This window comes from Ursus arctos, unplaced genomic scaffold (genome assembly GCF_023065955.2).
Source record: "Ursus arctos isolate Adak ecotype North America unplaced genomic scaffold, UrsArc2.0 scaffold_8, whole genome shotgun sequence".
Lineage (NCBI taxonomy): Eukaryota > Metazoa > Chordata > Mammalia > Carnivora > Ursidae > Ursus > Ursus arctos.
In genome coordinates, this window is record NW_026623100.1 from 10,327,269 (window position 1) to 10,347,207 (window position 19,939).

General features: G+C 37.9%; 2 protein-coding genes across 4 annotated transcripts in view; one reads left to right on the forward strand and one right to left on the reverse strand.

The window, feature by feature from the left end:
• Positions 1-68: 68 nt before the first annotated feature.
• Positions 69-17,947, reverse strand: CUNH2orf15 (chromosome unknown C2orf15 homolog). Of its 2 annotated transcripts, XM_057309253.1 has the most exons (5): positions 17,397-17,868; positions 16,743-16,860; positions 11,810-11,904; positions 8,816-8,857; positions 2,454-2,953 (listed from the first exon to the last, which is right to left on the reverse strand). In XM_057309253.1, the coding sequence occupies exons 2-5, from the start codon at positions 16,821-16,823 to the stop codon at positions 2,608-2,610; spliced, it is 564 nt and encodes a 187-aa protein (XP_057165236.1). In that variant the 5' UTR covers positions 16,824-16,860; positions 17,397-17,868; the 3' UTR covers positions 2,454-2,607. The 2 variants fall into 2 exon arrangements, with proteins under 2 accessions (XP_026343379.1, XP_057165236.1); XM_026487594.4 differs by lacking the exon at positions 8,816-8,857 and having other exon boundaries at positions 69-2,953; positions 17,397-17,947.
• The window catches only part of TSGA10 (testis specific 10), a 147,903-nt gene continuing 145,894 nt past the window's right edge, over positions 17,931-19,939 (forward strand). The window contains exon 1 of one of the 2 annotated variants that reach the window (XM_048222744.2): positions 17,931-18,010. Coding sequence is in view for 1 of the 2 variants with exons in the window: in XM_026487566.4 (XP_026343351.1) it covers positions 18,217-18,273 (57 nt within the window). In the remaining variant the exon portion in view is untranslated. Of the gene's footprint in view, positions 18,011-18,154; positions 18,274-19,939 lie in introns of those variants that run through there. The other variant, XM_026487566.4, reaches the window with a different exon arrangement.

The window sequence follows — 19,939 nt, forward strand, 5'->3', positions numbered from 1 at the left end:
TGTCCACCTGAATCCCTGTCTCAGGCAGCTTCTAGGGAGTCCTAATTAAGACAGTCACACACTAACTCAATCAATGAAAGCTTTTATTGTTAGCATCCATGACAACACCAATAGATGCAATACCAATGCATGTATAATAGGTATAATGCATGTATAATCCTTATTTTATGGATATGTTGTATTTAAAGTCTCCTAAAATCCTTATTTTTGCTGAACTACACTTTTTTATATGGGGCATTTACTATCTTATTAGAAACAACAGAATTCTGAAAAGTAGTCTCTTTAAGATACCGCTTGTAGGATTCTCCCAAAACACCTAAGTGAAGTTGTTGTGCTTATTAAACTTGTTCCATCCCACCTCTTTCAGGAAGTCTTTGTGGATTTCCCTTCTTGAGTATGCTGCTAAAACTATGGCTTAGATTGGATTTGGGTATTCCAATTTTCTGTTGTCTTAGCAGCAATGGTTCTCAGTGAGGGTAATTAATGTTTGCATTTTTTATAGTCTCAATGACTGGTGTGTGCTACTGTATTTCACATCCTGCAATGCAGGAGGCATCAAGCACAATGAAAGGTCATCCCAAATTCAGCATCCAACATGACTATCAAATGTTGTGTTTGACACTCATGGAGATGAAAAACAAAGCTGTAACTAAGCCAAGCCCCTGTTAAAAAAAAAAAAAAGAGAGAGTGGTTTTTGCTAAGGTTACTGTAACATTTCATATTGCTAGATTCAATGGACCTTTCTACCCTTGTCTGGCCTTTCAGTTGACTACCTCCACTGTAACAACTACTGTGGGCAATCTTGACATTATCTTGTCTTAGTTTTCTACCATCTCACTGCCAACTCCTCAGTTCCCTTTGCTAGCTCCCCCATGCTGACTAGCTTCTAAATGTTTGAGTTCCTCAGGACTTTAGCTCACACTATACATTTATCTTAAGCAATCTCATTCATTCCCAAGGCTTTCAATACCATTTCTGTATACAACTTCAAAATTCGTATTTTCAGTTCCATACATATAGCTGTCTACTTGCCTTGGAAACTGGGTTATGTCCCAAAACCATGCTCCTAAGTTCAGTCTTTTCCCCAGAGAACCTCCATGCATAGTCTTTTTAGCTAGAATTCCTTTCTTTTTCCTCACTTCTCACTTTCAAACCATCATTCTGTCCTGCTAACCTTCACCAGGACTCTATCCCTTTCTCAAGACCTTGACCATTAACCATCATCTTACTTGGACAACTGTGTCACTACAAAAGCTATAAATAACATGACCTTAGAGAAAACTTCCGAGTTCCCACAATTAAAAATCAAGTTTATGTGTTATGTGTCCTGTCCCTCTGAACATTTTACTTTTTCTTCATGGCACATCATAATTTGTATCTTATATAATTACTGTCTGATGTTCTATCTTCCCTGGAAGACAGACAGTAAACACTATGATGGCAGTGGCTATTTTATTCACTACTATATCCCCAGCAACAACCACAGTGCCAGGTTAGGTGAACAAATGAAAGACTTGAGTTTTTTCCTTTCCCAAAGAATTATGTTCTATAAATGATAAAAAGCATCATCCTATTGGCTGATGTCCCATTCAACAATTTTATTTAGCTCTAAGCTCAATATTCCCTACAAACATATTACACTTGTATTTTTCTGATTTCTAAAATATTGCTTCCCCTAAAAGAAGATGCCTTTTCATCTTTGTTTTTATGAATATTATGGAGATTACTCACAATTGGGCATTAGAAATAGCCAATAAATCTTAAAGTACAGGAAAATGTTCTAAACCTAAATAATATAGTTACAGGTCACTATATGTCCACACACAAAATGGTTTTAATTTCATCTCACAATACTTGGGACAATACTGCTGTCTCGAACTACTAGACATTTCAGTAAGAATGGCAAACTGATATATATAAAACAAGAATTTTTTTAACACTAGGTATTTTCTTATATTAAATATTGGTAGTATAAAATGGTAGTATCTATAAGATAAACTATTACACTTGGAAATAACTAGTTTGTAATTTTGAAATGAATTCAATGTGGGGGAAAACAGTTTTAAAAGGATGATTTAAAATGTGAAATGCTTCTCAAGGTATGTAATTTACTGGTCTTATGCAGAGTTTACCTGAAGTGATGTTTTATAGAACAGAAATGCAAAAATGCAGCAAGATAAAGTACCCTAAAGCAAAATCCCTAACTAGAAATCTTACAAAATCAGTACACCACAAGTAGTGTGAAATACAGATGTCAAATTGTTTGGGCACTGTTTTTTGATCACTTGTTAAAGAAATACATTATAATTAAAATATTTTGGTACCATTTAAATACTGTTATTCAAAAATTCTGATTTTTGACAAGGATAGAATGTAATACCAAAGAATTTTGCTTTGAATTTTGGAAAAAAATTTTTTCCCTACAACATTAACTTTTTTGAATATGTATCAAAAAAGTGCAGTCTAACGTGATTCATAAATAGTGAAAAATAAGCAATTGTCTTCCTTCATTTTGTTAGGTTTTCCTAATAAGGTTAAGTTCTCATTCAACATGCTCACTTAGTCAAAAGCAAATTCCGGTTTCTTTGGCAGTATGTACAAATAACTTCATTCCACATCTGTCATTTCTATTCCATCACTTTCTTTAACATATACCACAGAACCCAAGGTTTTCTCTGAAAGAGTTCCCGAGCCAATCTCTTTACTTCTTGTAAAGTGTTCTTGGTTTGTGTCTTCTAATCTTATTTTCTTGGTGTTTTGAAATAATTGAGTCACTGGTTCCAACTTGGTTTTCTCAGTCCCTTGCATCAAATGATCATCCACTTTTGAATCCATATGCAGAGCAGATACCTGAGTAGCAGATTTACTAAGGGAAAACCCCATTGGGATGGTCGAGTAAATATAGTTCGCAGGTACCTCTTTAAGTAGTGGAAACGTTTCTTCAACTTGATTGCTTGGAAAAGAAATAATAACAAGTGAATACAGTGGGAATTTCAACTAATCTCATGGCAATGCTTCTTTTCATGAAACATCATGATGGTGATGCTAAAAATATAAAAAAAAATTGCCTTCCATCTCTGTGTTCACATTTTCTTTGTGGGAGAATTTGCAGGTTCTACAGATTCTCTGAAAGTCTTTTTAAAAAGGAATTTACCAGATTTTATGCTTTATCACATTTCAGAAAATAATAGAACTTCTCTACTTAGTCCTTTATATCATTTTTGCTATCAAAAACTTTTCATAAATTATTAATGGCTTAAAGAAATAATTACCAAAGGCCATTCTACTAGATGTTCTGCCAAAAATAAAGATGCCCAAACAACTGTAAACATTTACCCACCTACTAACACACCATCAAAATATACAAAGCAAATAGAGAATTGAAGGGAGAAATAGACACTTCTATAATAATAGTTGGAGACTTCAATACTCCACTCTCAATAATGCATAGAACAACTAGACAGAGGTTAGGTGAGGAAAGAGAAGACTTAATAAATTAAACCAACTAGATTTAACAAACATTTACAGAACACTCTACTCAACAACAGCATACACATCCTCCAGTGCACATGGGACATTTTCCAGGATAGACTATAAGTTAGGCCACAAATTAAGTCTCAATTTATTTTATTTTACTTATTTATTTTAAAAATTTGGTTTTTGAGAGAGAGAGAAAGAGCAAATGTGCTTCGGAAAAGGGAGTGAGAGAATCCTCAAGCAGATTTCCCACTGAGTGTGGGAGCCTGATGCGGGGCTTGATCCCAGGACCTTGAGACCATGACCTGCGCCGAAATCAAGAGCTTGCTGCTTAACCAACTGAGCTACCCAGGCAACCCCAGTCTCAACTGATTTTAAAAGATAGATATCATATAAGGTATCTTCTCTGACCACAACATAATGAAGGTAGAAATCAATAACAGAAGTAAAACAGGAAAATTCACAAATCTATGCAAATTAACACACTCTTTAACAACCAATGGGCCAAAGAAATCACAAGGGAAATTAGAAAATACTTATAGAGATGAATTTGAACAAAGTTAGAGCATTCAAAACTTATGGGATGCAGCTAAATCAATGCTAAGGGTGAAATTTATAGCTATAAACACATTAACAAAACAAGACAGATCTCAAATCATCAATATAACTTTGTAACTTAAGGAACTAGAAAAAGAAGAACAAATTGTACTCATAGTTAGCAGAAGGAAGGAAATAATAAAGATTAGAGCAGAGATGAATAAAATAGAAAATAGAAAAATAACAGAAAAAACAATGAAACCAAAAGTGGTTCTTAAAAAGATCAACAAAATTGATCAAACTTTAGCTAGATGGACTAAGAAAAAAAGAGAAGAATCAAATTATTAAAATCAGAAATGAAAGTGGGGCATTACTACTGATTCTACAGAAATAAAAAAGGATTTATAAGAGAGTGCTCTCAAAAGTTGTATGCCAACAAATTGGTATCCTAGCAGAAATGGACTAATTCCAGAAATACAAAACCTACCAAGACTGTCATGGAGAAACAGAAAATCTGAATAGACCAATGACTAGTAAGGAGATTGAATCAGTAATCAAAAAACTCCTAACAAAGAAAAGCCCAGGACCAGATGGCATCACTGGTGAATTCTACCGATATTTAAAGAGTTAATAGCAATATTTTTCAAACTTTTCCAAAAATTGAAGAGGAAGGAATACTTCTTAACTCATTCTGTGAGGCCAGCATTACCTTGATACAAAAGCCAGGCCAAGACACTACAAGAAAACAAACAAACCTGTAGACTAATATTCCTAATGCACATCAATATAAAAATCCTCGACAAAATACTAACAAACTGAATTCAGCGAAGTATTAAAAGGATTATACACTCAGACCAAATGGGTTTATACCTAGAATGCAAGAAAGGTTCAATATATGAAAATTGATCAATATATCACATTACAGAATGAAGGAAAAGAATCACAATCATTTCAATTGAGGCAGAAAAACATCTGATAAAAATTCAACAAACTTTCATGATAAAACCAACAAAGGAGAAAAGGAAGGAAAATACCTTAACATAATAAATGCCATATATGAAAAACCCACAGCAAATATCATACTCAGTGGAGAAAGCTTTTCCTTTAAGATCAGGAATAAGGCAAGAATGCCCATTTTCACCACTTCTATTCAACATAGTACTGGAAGTTCTAGCCAGAGCAAAAAGAAATAAAAGGCATACAAATTGGAAAGGAAGAAGTGAAATTACTTTTGTTGACAGATGATATGATCTTATATGCAGAAAACTCTAAAGATTCCACACACACAAAAAAATGACTGGAACTAATAAATGAATTCGGCAAAATTGCAGGATGCAGTCAGCACACAAAAGTCAGTTGCATTTCCAGCTAAGAATACTTTATCCAGCAAGGCTGTCATTCAGAGTAGAAGATAAGACGAAGTTACCAAGACAAAAAACAAAAAACAAAAACAAAAACAAAACAAAACAAAACAAAACAACAACAACAAAAAACCCTACAGGAATTTGTGAACACTAAACCAGCTCTACAAGAAATATTAAAGAGGACCTTTTGAGCAGAGAGAGCGCCCAAAAGTAACAAAGACCAACAAGGAAAAGAGACAATCTACAGGAACAGCGACTTCACACGTAATACAATGGCACTAAATTCATACCTTTCAGTAATTACTCTGAATATAAATGAACTAAATGCTCCTATCAAAAGACATAAGGTCTCAGGATGGGTAAAAAAACAAGATGCATCATGTGCTGTTTACAGGAGACTCATTTTAGTTCCAAAGACACCTCCAGATGGAAAGTGAGGGGGTGGAGAACCATTTATCATGTTAATGGACATCAAAAGAAAGCTAGAGTAGCCATCCTTATTTCAGACAAACTAGATTTTAAACCAAAGACTGTAATAAGAGATGAAGAGGGACACTATATCATAATAAAAGGGTCCAACCAACAAGAAGATGTAACAGTTGTAAATATTTAGGCCTCTAACTAGGGAGCAGCCAAATGTGTAAATCAATTAATGACAAAATTAAAGAAACTCATTGGTAATAATACAATAATAGTGGGGACTTTAACACCCTACTGAATACAATGGACAGATAATCTAAGCAGATAATCAACAAGGAAACTAGGGCTTTGAATGACACACTGGACCAGATGGACTTCACAGATATATCCAGAGCATTTCATCCTAAAGCAGCAGAATACACATTCTTCTCAAGTGCACATGGAACATTCTCCAGAGCAGATCACATACTGGGTCACAAATCAGGTCTCAACTAGTACCAAAAGAGTGAGATCATACCATGCATATTTTCAGACCACAAAGCTATGAAACTTGAAGTCAACCACAAGAAGAAATTTGGAAGGACCACAAATCCATGGAGGTTAAAGAACATCCTGCTAAACAGTGAATGGGTCAACCAGGAAATTAAAGAAGAATTTTTAAAAATACATGGAAGCAAATGAAAATGAAGACACGACAGTTCAAAACCTTTGAGATGCAGCAAAGGTGGTCCTACGAGGGAACTATATAGCAATACAGGACTTCCTCAAGAAGCAGAAAAGACTCAAATACACAAACTAACCTTACACCTAAAGGAGCTGGGAAAAAAATCAGCAAATAAACCCTACATCCAGCAGGAGAAGGGAGAGCAGAAATCAAAGATATAGAAATCAAAGAACTAGAACAGATTAACAAAACCAGGAGCTGATTCTTTGAAAGAATTAACAAGATTGATAAATCCCTACCCAGACTTATCAAAAAGAAAAGAGAAAGGACTCAAATAAATAAAATCATGAATGAAAGAGGAGAAATCACAACCAACACTGAAGAAATATAAACAATTATAAGAGAATAGTAGGAACAATTATATACCAATAAATTAGGCAATCTGGAAGAAATGGATAAATTCCTAGAAACATATAAACTACCAAAACTAAAACAGGAAGAAATAGAAAACCTGAACAGACCCATAATCAGCAAAGAAGTTGAGTCAGTAATCAAAAATCTCCCAACAAACAAGAGTCCTGAGCTGGATGGCTTCCCAGGGTAATTCTACCAAACATTTAAGGAAGAATTAACACCTATTCTTCTGAAGCGGTTTCAAAAAATAGAAATGGAAGGAAAGCTTCCAAACTCTATGAGGCTAGCATTACCTTGATCCCAAAACCAGACAAAGACCGCACTAAAAAGGAGAATTACAGGCCAAAGTCCCTGATGAACATGGATGCAAAAATTTTTACCAGGATACCAGCTAATAGGATCCAACAGTACATTAAAAGGATTATTCACCATGACCAAGTGGGATTTATTCCTGAGCTGCAGGGGTGGTTCAACATCTGCAAATCAATCAATGTGATTAAAGAACACATTAATAAAAGAAAGGATAAGAACTGTATGGTCCTCTCTATAGATGCAGAAAAAGCATTTGACAAAATATAACATGCTTCCTCGATAAAAACTCTCCACTGTGTAGGGATAGAGGGAACATACCTCAGTATCATAAAAGCCATCTATGAAAAACCCACAGCAAAATCATCCTCAACGGGGAAAAACAGAGCTTTTCCCCTAAGGTTAGGAACATGACAGGGATAGCCACTCTCACCACTGTTGTTCAACATAGTACTGGAAGTCCTAGCCTCAGCAAACAGACAACAAAAAGAAATAAAATGCACCTAAATTGGCAAAGAAGTCAAACAGTCACTCTTCACAAATGTCATGATACTTTATGTGGAAAACCCAAAAGATTCCACCAAAAAATTGCTAGAACTGATACAGGAATTCAGCAAAGTTGTAGGATATAAAATCAACGCACAGAAATCTGTTGCATTTCTATACACTAAGAATAAAGTAGCAGAAAGAGAAACCAGAGAATTGATCCTGTTCACAACTGCACCAAAAATCACAAGATACCTCGAAATAAACTTAACCAAAGAGTTAAAAGATCTATACTTTGAAAACTATAGAATACTCATGAAAGATAGTGAGGAAGATACAAAGAAATGGAAAAACATTTCATGCTCATGGACTGGAAGAACAAATATTGTTAAAAATGTCTATGCTACCCAAAGCAATCTACATATTCAATGCAATTACTATCAAAATACCACCAGCATTTTTCACAGAGCTGGAACAAACAATTCTAAAATTTGTATGGAACCAAAAAAGACCCCAAATAGCCAAAGTAATGTTGAAAAAGAACACTGGGGTGCCTGGGTGGCTCAGCTAAGCATCTGACTCTTGATTTCGGCTCAGGTCATGATCTCAGGGTCCTAGGATCACACCCTGCATTGGGCTCCACACTCGTGGCGAGTCCGCTTAAGGATTCTTTCTCTCCCCTTCCCTTTGTGCACTCTCTCGCTCTCAAGTAAATAAATAAATCTGAAAGAAAGAAAGAAAGAAAGAAAGAAAAAGAAAAGGAAGAAAAGAAAGACAAGAAAGAGAAAACCAAAGCTGGAGGCATCACAGTTCTGGACTTTAACCTGTATTACAAAGCTGTAATCATCAAGACAGTTGATACTGGCACAAAAACAGACACATAGGTGAATGGAACAGAATAAAGAACCCAGAAATGGACCCTCAACTCTACAGTCAAGTAATTTTCGACAAAGTAGGAAAGAATATCTAATGGAAAAATGACAGACTTTTCAACAGATGGTGTTGGAAAAATTGGACGGCCACATGCAGAATGAAATTGGACTACTTTCTTACACCATACACAAAAATAAATTCAAAAGGGATGAAAGACCTAAATGTGAGAAAGGAATCCATCAAAATTCTAGAGGAGAACACAGGCAACTACCTCTTTGACCTCGGCCACAGCAACTTCTTGCTAGACAGGTCTCTAGAGGCAAGGGAAACAAAAGCAAAAATGAATTACTGGGACTTCATCAGGATAAAAAGCTTTTGCACAACAAAGGAAGCAGTCAACAAAACTAAAAGGCAACCTATAGAATGGGAGAAGATATTTCCAAATGACATATGAGATAAAGGGCTAGTACCAAAAATCTATAGCAATTTTATCAAACTCAACACGCAAAACCCAAAAAATACAGTCAAGAAATGGGCAGAAGACATGAACAGACATTTCTCCAAAGAAGACATACAAATGGCTAACAGACACGTGAAAAAATGCACAATATCACTCAGCATCAGGGAAATACAAATCAAAACCACAATGAGATACCACCTCACACCTGTCAGAATGGCTAAAATGAACAACTCAGGAAACAACAGATGTTGGGAAGGATGTGAAGAAAGGGAACCCTCTTACACTGTTGGTGGAAATGCATGCTGGTGCTGCCACTCTGGAAAACAGTATAGAGGTTCCTCAAAAAGTTAAAAATAGAGCTACCCTATGACCTAGAACTGCACTACTACATATTTATCCAAAGGATACAAACATGGTGATTTGAAAGGGCACCTGCACTCCAGTGTTTGTAGCAGCAATGTCTACAATAGCCAAAATATGGAAAAAGCCCAGATGTCCATCAACAGATGAATGGATAAAGAAAATGTGGTGTGTGTGTATAGGTGTGTATGTGTGTGTGTATATATATATATATAGAGAGAGAGAGAGAGAGAGAGAGATACAGATATAGATAGATATATATCTCTATATATTACTCAGCCATCAAAAAATGAAATCTTGCCATTTGCAACAATGTGGACGGAACTAGAGGGTATTATGCTAAGTGAAATAAGTCAGCCAGAGAAAGACAAATACCATATGATTTCACACATATGTGGAATTTAAGAAACAAAACAGATGAACATAGGGGAAGGGAAGGAAAAATAATATAATATAAAAATAGGGAGGCAAACCAAACAAGACTCTTATCTATAGGAAAGAAACTGAGGTTTGCTGGAGGGGAGGTGGTTGGGGGGATGGGGTAATTAGGTGATAGACATTAAGGAGGGCATTTGATATAATAAGCACTGGGTGTTATATGCAACTGATGAATCACTAAATTCTACCACTGAAACTAATAATATACTATATGTTAATTAAATTGAATTTAAATAAAAACATTTTTTAAGTTGCATTTCTGTTCCCCAACAATGCATAATCTGCAAAGGAAATTAAGAAAACAAATCCATCTACAGTAGCATAAATAAAACAATAAAATACTTAGGAATTAACCAAGGTGAAATACTTGTATGATGAAAACTACAAAACACCACTGAAAGAAATTAAGCAAGACATAAATAAAACATATCCCATGTTCATGGATTAGAAGACCTAATATTTTAAGATGTCCATATTACTCAAAATGATCTACACATTCAGTGCAATCCCTATGAACATCCCAGTGACACTTTTTGCAGAAATAGAAAAATCCATCCAAAAATTCATATGGAATCACAAATAATCAAAATAATCTTGAAAAAGAATTAACAAAGCTGGAGTGCTCACACTTCCTGATTTCAAAGCTCAATAGAAGGCTACAGTAATCGAAAGAGTGTGGTACTGGCCTAAAAAGCAAATGTACAGACCAATGTAACAGAATAGAGAGCCCAGAAATAAACCCTCAGATATATGATCAAATGATTTTTGACAAAGATGCTTAGATCATTTGATGGAGAAAAGGACAGTTTTTTCAACAAAAGGTGCTGGGGAAACTGGATACCCACCTGAAAAAGAATGAAGTTGACCTTTACCCAACACCATATGCAAAAATTAACTCAAAATGTATCAAAGACCTAAATGCAAGATTTAAAACTATAAAACTGGACACCCAGACAGCCAGCACCCATCTATTAATGTGGAATCCAGAGTCTCTCAAGGCTGAGTCCTTGAAGTGGTTCCTAGTATGGGAGCAGTGGACAGAACACACATTACTGAATGTCCTTGTTCTTAGGAGATATGTGTTGAAATAGGGGTAAAGGATCATATCTACAACTTGCTTTCAAATTATCTAGCAATAGATAGATATAAAGAGAAAGTAAAATGTGCAAAATGTTAAAAATTGTTGAATCTAGGTAGGAAAGGATAAAACATTGTTCAGTGTATTATTCTTAAGTTTCTGTATGTTTAAAACTTTTTCAAACGATAATATTGAAAAAGCTAAAAGTAATATACAGTTGACCCTTGATCAACACAGGTTTGAACCACATGCATCCACTTACAACCAATTTTTTTCAATAAATATGCATAATAATGTAAATGTATTTCCTCTTATGATTTTTTTTTCTTTTTTTTTTTAAGATTTTATTTATTTATTTGACAGAGATAGAGACAGCCAGCGAGAGAGGGAACACAAGCAGGGGGAGTGGGAGAGGAAGAAGCAGGCTCATAGCAGAGGAGCCTGATGTGGGGCTCGATCCCATAACGCTGGGATCACACTCTGAGCCGAAGGCAGACGCTTTAACCGCTGTGCCACCCAGGCGCCCCTCCTCTTATGATTTTCTTAATAACCTTTTCTTCTCTCTAGCTTACTTATCGTAAGAATACAGTATATAATACACATGACATACAAAATAAGTTAATTTTTTATATTATTGGTAAGGCTTCCAGTCAGCAGCGGGCTATTAGTAGTTCAGTTTTTGGGGAGTTGATAGATATATGTAGATTTTTGACTGCATGGGCAGGGGTTTGGTGCCCCCAACCCCTGCATCGTTGAAGGGTCAATAATAGTAACAAAACTCTGTAAAACAACATACCGCATTTGACATCAACAATGGTAAAACAATGGTAACATACAGAATTCTCAACTAGCACATTAAATTTCAGTTTAATAGAGGGATTGAGGAGGAACCAAATACAATAGGGTAGATTTAGCCCTTTGAGTCTCACCTTAACTTGTCTGGAATCTTGAGGACATGAAGGGAGAACAAGTGTATTTGGGGCCTCTTTGGGCTGGCATTCAGATTGCCATTCAAGAAGAAATCCTGAATGCATAAGGAAGAAAAAGTTCCATTAGAAACCAAATAAATTTGGACATACACAACAGGAAACTTGCCTTATCATTAAGATATGCTACAAAATCAAAGTAAAAAAAGAAGTGTACAGTTTAGTACAGGTGCAGGAACAAATAAAGGACCAATAGAACATGACAGAGTTCCAAGTTGCACCTAGTTATGTGCCGGAACTTCACATATGGTAAGAGTGGCACCTTACAACAAAGGGGATAGAACAGACTAAGTTTAGTAGGATAGTACTGTGAATACCGGCTCATGATGGGGATGACAATAAAGCAGGATCCCTATTTTATATACAAACAAAAGTGGACTCCAAATGCAGTAAAGACATAAATGTGAATCACAGAACTATAAATGCAATTAAAAAATGTAGGACAATATATTTGTCACCTTGGGTGGAGAAAGATTTCTTGAACAAAAACTAAAAGGCTTAAGGGCGCCTGGGTGGCGCAGTTGTTAAGCATCTGCCTCCGGCTCAGGGAGTGATCCCAGCGTTCTGGGATTGAGCCCCACATCAGGCTTCTTCCTGGGAGCCTGCTTCTTCCTCTCCCCCTCACCCTGCTTGTGTTCCCTCTCTCGCTGGCTGTCTCTCTCTGTTAAATAAATACATAAAATCTTAAAAAAAAAAAAAAAAAACTAAAAGGCTTAAACAGTAAGAAAACAGATGGACCTGACTACTCACAATTAAGAACTTCTATTCAATAAAGAAACTATAAACAAAGTTAAAATGATGGAGAGTGGAAGATGTGCTATATAAAGCAGACACGGGATTTACAGCTAGAATATAAGAAGAGTAACTACAAATCAACAAGAAAATAGGAACTCCAAGAGAATAATGGGCAAAGGATAGAAAGACATAATTCACAGATTGGAGAATCCCTAATATATAATGAGTACATAAAGAGATGTTCAAACTTACTGGAGTCAGAGAAATGCAAGTTTACTACCATTAGAATGGCACACTAGAAAGGTGGATAATAACATGGAGAATTAAGGAGAATACAGGATGATGGGAAACCTTGTGCATTGCTGGTAGAGTAATTTTTAGCTCCTATTTCATATTCCACATCCAGTCCTTCAATGAATCCTGTTTCTGTTTCTATTCTTGCCCAACCCTTCCCATTGTTATGTTCTTCAAACTGTATCTGGAATGAGCCTTTTAAAACATAAGCCAGATCTCATCGATCTTCTGCTCACCACTCTGCTCTAGGTACTTTCCATGTCAGAGTGAAAGCCAAATTGTCTATATATTCAGTCTCCAGCTGTGGTAGGCAGAATAATGGTTCTCAAAGATGTCCACATCCTAATTCCCAGAACATGTGAATATGTCACATGGCAAGGGGAAATTAAGGTTGCCGATGGAATTAAGGTTGCCAGTCAACTGACCTTGAGGTGGAGAGATTATCCTGGACTCATCACTGGTTATCAATGAAATCACAGGGGTCTTCATAAGTGAAAGAGAGGTGGGACTGTCACTGATAGAACGATGTAATATGGGAAGGACCTAACTGGCCATTGATGGCTTTGAAGATAAAAGGATACCATGAGCCGAACAAAGCAGAAGCTGGAAGGTAAGAAAATGGATTCTTCCTGAGTCCCCAGAAGGACTACAGCCCAGCTGACGTCTTAATTTTACTCTAGTGAGACCCATTTTGGACTCCTAACCTCCAGAACTGTAAGATAATATATTCGTGTTGCTTAAAGCCACCAAGTTTGTCGTAAATTGTTACAGCAGCAATAGGAGACTAATACACCAGCTAACATTCTGTTCTCTCCAGCTTCTATCTCTCACTCATTCTGCCCCATTACCTCATTGCTGTTCCTAAGTATATGCTATGCCAATCCCTCTTCTGCTTTAGGGCTCAGGCACTTACAGTTCCCTCAGTCTGAAGTAATTTTTAAATTGCAAACCACTGTTATAAAACAGGCAAAACACGTGGTTTTTAGATAGTGCACAAAAGGCAGTGCTAAAGAGTAATCCCTGAGACAAAGGAAATAAACGAGGTGAACCCTATGAGTGCTCACTGCCTGGAAATTTCAGGCTTCTGCACAACGAGGGGGAACCCAAAGTATGTCTAGTTATTTCAATGAGTTGGGAAGACAGGAGTTCAGAGTTTGTAGAAGCCAAGGTCACTAGAACTTGTGGAGAGAGGTGCAATGAAAGGAAGAGCTCCAGAGATCGGCAGAGGATTCCCCACAATCCTTTGGCTGGGTACTAATCAGGAAACATATGTGTAAGGAAACTACTGGGGCCTGAGAAAAAACCATCAAAAAGGAGAAGGCCGAATAGTTCGCAGAGCTTCCACAGGGCCAAGAATGGAGTTCCCACCAGCCTGCGTGTAGAGAACTCCTAACACATGGGGCATTGAACAGAGTCCTCAAAAAGGTACTGGCCTCAGAAAGGGGCCAGATTGGCCCTAAAGAGTCTTTTGGACCCAACAAATCTTAAAAGCAAGCTTCTAAAGCATCGCTGTCCAACAGAACTTTCCTCAGTGATTTAAATATTCTCTATCTATTGTCCACTATACTAGCCACTAGCCACATGTGGCTTTGGAATTTGAAATGTACATAGTGCAAATGAAATTTTAAGTTTTATCTCATTTTATAAATATATTTAATATTATATATTCTCACTTAATATTATATATAAATATTTAATATTATATAATCTTATTTAATATTAATAATTTAAGTTTTATCTAATGTTATTAATATGAATTCAAAATACCACATGTAGATAGTGGTTACTATTTTCAATAGAGCAGCTCTAAAGGATACAACTGTTTCCAAGTAACATTACTACATTTCAGAACAAAGCTTAAATATATTTAAAGAAAAACAAAAACAAAAACTTCCAGCACCCAACAATGTAAAATCTACAATGTCTGGAAGCCAAAAAAAGTAACCAGGCATGAAAACAAGCAGAAAAACACGACCCATAAGCAGGAGAAAAAAAAATTAGTTAATAGAAGCAAACCCAGAAATGACATAGGTGATAGAATTAGTACACAATGATTTTAATAACAGCTATTTTAAATATATTCCATATTTTCAAGAAGGTAGAGCAAAGCATGAGCATGATGAGGTTAGAAATGGAAGATATTAAAAAGAATTAAACTTCCAGAGATGGAAAAAAAAATTCTGATATAAAAAATACCGTGGATGGGGTTAACACCGTCAAAGGAAAGAAGAGTGAACTTGAAGGTATATCAAAAGATGTATTAGAATGAACAGAGCACCAGTTAGCTGTGAAACAACATCAAGCAACTTAACATATGTTCAGTTGAAGTCCCCAGTTTTTTTCTTAGGGGACCAAGGAGTTATAAGGAAAAAAAGACAAAATAAAGGTTTTCTTTTCTTTTTTTTTTTAAATTTTATTATTAGAGAGAGAGCGCGCGCGCGCGAGAGAGAGAGAGAGAGAGAGAGAGAGAGAGAGAGGGCGCGTGTGCACGCACAAGTTGGGTGAGGCGCAGAGGGAGAAGCAGGCTGTCTGCTGAGCAGGGAGCCTGACTCGGGGCTTGATCCCAGGAGTCCAGGATCATGCCCTGAGCAGAAGACAGAAGCTTAACCAACTGAGCCAACCAGGCACCCCAAAATAGAGGCTTTCATGGTGAAGCTTGTGAAATGATGGGGGAAACTAAGGGAACAGAAAACCCGAACCTTAGAATTACACGTGAGTGTTTGTCACAGCGGGAGAGCACGGGTTCTATAAAAGGATTAGTTGGGGCAGGATGGAGCACTTAACCGCTCTTTGGATTTCCATAGAGGGAAGAAAAGGTTCACTTTCTTGGGTTGGGGGACAAAGTCGTTAATAGGAAAAGAAAGGAAAATCTTCCTGCTCTGGTTTGGCCTTAAAATGTCCTTTTTCCTACAGTCTTTCCAAAGAATCTTCAGTAACATCTAGGTGGTGCACATAAATGCTTAAGCTTTTCTTATTTTTCCCCTAAGGGAAGTATTTTCTACCTTCCATATTAGTAATTCCCTCTTTCCTCCCAAGTCTTCAGCTCTGGGAGTTTTGAGGTTCCTACATTTTTCCCTTTCTTTTCCATAATGATAGATAATGAGAACCTTTTATTCACTATGATCTTAGTATCTGAAGAGGTAGTAAGATTACACATTGTTTTTCCTAAAATAACTTTTTAGGATGGTCTTTGAGAGTTCATGCTTCATGTTTTTTTTTAATTAAAAAAAATTTTAAAAAGATTTTATTTATTTATTTGAAAGAGAGTGAGAGAGAGAGAGAGAGAGGGGATAGGGGGGAAGGGCTGGGAGGGGGGTGGAGAGGCAGGCTCTGAGCAGGGAGCCCCACACTGGCCCAGGACCCTGAGATCATGATCTGAGCTAAAGGCAGACACTTAACCAACTGAACCACCCAGGCGCCCCCATTTTAAAGTATTTTTAAGTAAGCTCTACATCCAACGCGGGGCTTGGATTCACAACCCCAAAAGCAAGAGTCGCGTGCTCTACCAACTGAGCCAGGCAGGCACTCCAGTTCATGTTTCTTTTTAACTTATTTTATCAATTAGGCATAATTATATTTCAGAGGAAAGGTACCTCTTGGGACCTCTGACTTTTTGTTTAAAACAACAGGAACACTCAAGTTAAGTCTTTAGTCTAGCTATACTTACAAAGTATATGATAGCTGAAAATAAATGCTACAAACTAGATGTAATGGCACAAACAATGGTGAAATCAGAGCAGAGATGGGGAAAACATGGCACTTATAATTAAATGTACTTGTACGAAGAAATTTGTTCTAACATGTGTTTATAACTGCCAATAATATATTGGGGGGGAGGAGTACTCACCTGGCAAAAACAGGAATTGTTAGTCTCTTCAAATATGAAATTACTTTTGAAATACAGAGGTGCAAACTCTATCAAGATCATCAGAGAACAGCTATAAAAATCTAGTTACCTATTTCACCTGTAGGAAAAGACAAGCAGATAAAGCCCTTAGAATTCAGAAGCCCTTGGATTCTTTAAGACAGTATATTTAATATTAAGAAATGTTAAAAAACAGTATTTCTTTTCAAGCCGGGCTCCTAAAATTTGGCAGAGTAATGCAGTCCTCATTCTTTTTCACCAAAAAGCTAATATCTTCACTTTTAGGTAATGTGGTTAATTTTAACATAGTTGGATTGCCAAAAATATTACACCTGGTTAAATTAAAGGAGTATTCCAAGACTGAAGGCTCCTACTCGGGAGAAGACAAATGTAAATGGCATTAAACAGGCAAACAATCGATACAGTATTAAATATCAAGTGAGATAGTATACCCTTTCCACTTTGTTTTTCTGGAAAGGGGTCTTGGAGAAGAACTGGCATGTGGAGAAGGAATACCAGTCAGGAATCAGCGCCTTTTCATTGTTAGTCCTGCCACTTCACGATTCAGCCATGACTGAATCATGCAGAGTTGACCGGGTCGTGGGTCCGCTGGCTCCCCAGGCTGCAGGCGCTTACCCGAACAGAACTGCTCTCTTCCGAGGGGATGCAGCAACAGAACCCGATCTGCGATACTCTCTGAAAACCAGCTCCTGGCTACGGCAGGTAGAGCTCAGCAACCGCCCAGTGCCCAAAAGCAGCTCTGGGGAGTAACGAGTTCATGAACGTAGGTCCAAAACGGTACCGTATCCTAGGAAAAAAAATGCCACAAAGCTGCAAGAGCGAAGCAGCAGGTGTTCTAGAGCCGAGAGAAGGCGGCAGGAGGAGATCCAGCCCTGCGCATGTGTGTTCTATGCAAGTGCGGCAGCCGCAAACAGGGAATAAGAATTAAGTGGTGAAGAAGGGGGACAGCGGCTGGTTACTAGGAGACGGGACGCTCGGGTGGGACTTCTAAGCGCTGCGTGGGCGTACGCCTGCGCGGCGCGGATGGACCAGGAAGAGGCCTCTACTACGCGCCCTGTAAGGCGGACAGGTGGACGTACGCGTCGCTACGTGCGTGGGTGCGCACGCACGGCTTGTAGTCCCCGCGAGAGGGAGGGTCGAGCCAGGTACGCGTGCGCACGGGAACTGGGGGCTCGCGGGACGGAAGCGGAGCTAAGGCGCCGGGGAGGTGGAGGACGAGCCCCCCTCAGGTACAGAGCGTGAGGGCGGGGCTGACGGCGGCGCCGACGGGCGCTAACCGCCCCCGCCTCTTTCCCTCCGGGTCCCGCCTTCCTCTGCCTCCCCCGGGGTGGGGCCAGGTCGATTTGTGGGTCGGAGGGGAGGGGAAAGGGGCGGAGGATGGAGACGGGGAGGGACCTGGATCCCTGGCGCAGGCCAAGGTCTGCCAGTCGTCGAGATGAGCGCCGGGGAGGATGACTGGGCGAGAAACCCGGGGAGGGACTCGGAGCTCCAGGTAGAGGCAGCAGGGATGTGCCGGGTTGGGTTAAAGCAGTTTTTGTATCGGAAGGCCCTGCAACATGGCGGGTGTGACGGGGATTAGGGTCTGTGGGTCATCTCTGAGACGGGAATTTACTGCTTGACCGGCTGTGAGAGACGGTAGCGGGCAGAGTTGCGGTCCAGGGAAGCCCTCCAGGAGCAAACTTTGCCGCTGTTGTCGTTTCTTGGGCGCTCAGGGTTGAGCCCAGTTCCTATGGTGACCGCTTCGCTTCCTGCCGCAGCTGTCCGCTTGGTTGTTGGGGGGACTGTTCTGTTTAGAAACGCTTGAAGTGGAGGTGAGGAATTTGGACGTCAGAGATTTGGGAGTTCAACCTGCTCTTCCTGACTGCCAGCCTCTCACTTCTAAGCCTCTTTATAGACTTTGGGAAGTGAAGGGCCGAGTTTATGTAGGTATTTGCATGAAAATCTCATGTAATTTCAGTAGAAATTATACACAGGAAAGGCAGGGTAAACTGGTTTTTGTTTGAAAAAATATTTGAGACTAAAATTGAATAACCGCGGCGATTATGGACCTGATACCTAAATACGCATAGGAATACATTGTAATTGTTTGTTTTTAAAGTAAAGTCAAGGATCATGGCTTCAAGAAGGATTTGCATAGATGACATAACCCCAGTGTTTTCCATCTTCCATTCCAGGCCCTTGTATCGCAGGATATTCGTTGTTTTAAATTTCCTCCACTGGTTTTCAGCACTTAAAGTACCCCTTCCCCCTTTTTTGACCTGTAAGGAAATAAATAGAATAATAATTGGTTTATAACTAGAAGAAACTACGTTAGTTATAAACATAAATGGGAAGTGTCACATTCAAAATCTGCCTTCAGGATAAAACTGATTCTTGTTTGTATCTTAATTGCTCAAGGAACTAAACCATTCAATTTTAATTAGTGAGAAATAAATTAGGAAGGTATATTAATGAAATATTTATTGTAAACAATAAACTTTGGCATTATTTAATGGCAGCTTCCAAAATATATCTTATATTGTTTATTATCTGAAAAAAATCACTGCTTATAGTCCAGCGTATAATCAGATGTAGAGATTCCGTTGGCTCCTTTTTTGTCTTCTTTTTTAGTTGGTTAGATCAGTTTTAGGGTAATTTGCTTTTAGAGTATTCCATATACAGAGACAGTTTGAGCGGGTGTTATTCATTCTCTTTTCTCATCACATGCTCCCTCTTCTTCGCAGATGTAGCCACCATTCTGATTTCTCTGATAACCACTTCCTCGCTTTTCCTTAGAGTTTCACCATCTTTGTATGTGAACATGCACATTCTAGTTTGGCTTGTTTTTGAACTTTATGTAAATGGAATTGTAGTAAGTATTCCTTTCTAGTTTGCTTCTTTACTCAATGTTATGTTTTTAAGATTTATCCTTGTTGCTTATAGTTAGTTTGTTGTTTAGTGTTTACCTACTCTACTATTAATGTTTTTACAGTTTTTGGTAAACCTGAACCACTGCTGTGGACTTTCTCATACATGTACCCCATGATAATCTTTTGAATTGAGCTAGTTACTAAAGTAGTTCTATTTGTCTTAGTTATGGAATTAACATCAGTTTATTATTAATATTTTTTAGTTTAGGAAAGCCTCTTGAAAACAACTCCTTAACCCCGTATGTTTCT

What these genes read in the sequence shown, in the direction of transcription:
- CUNH2orf15 (XM_057309253.1), bottom strand. Translation starts at nt 16,823, where the DNA reads ATGATCTTGATAGAGTTTGCACCTCTGTATTTCAAAAGTAATTTCATA. An exon ending in AAGATTCCAGACAAGTTAAG is followed by an intron (nt 8,858 to 11,809) that starts GTGAGACTCAAA and finishes CCTTGCCTCTAG; the next exon opens with AGACCTGTCTAGCAAGAAGT. An exon ending in CTGTGGCCGAGGTCAAAGAG is followed by an intron (nt 2,954 to 8,815) that starts GTAGTTGCCTGT and finishes TTCTTTTCCAAG; the next exon opens with CAATCAAGTTGAAGAAACGT.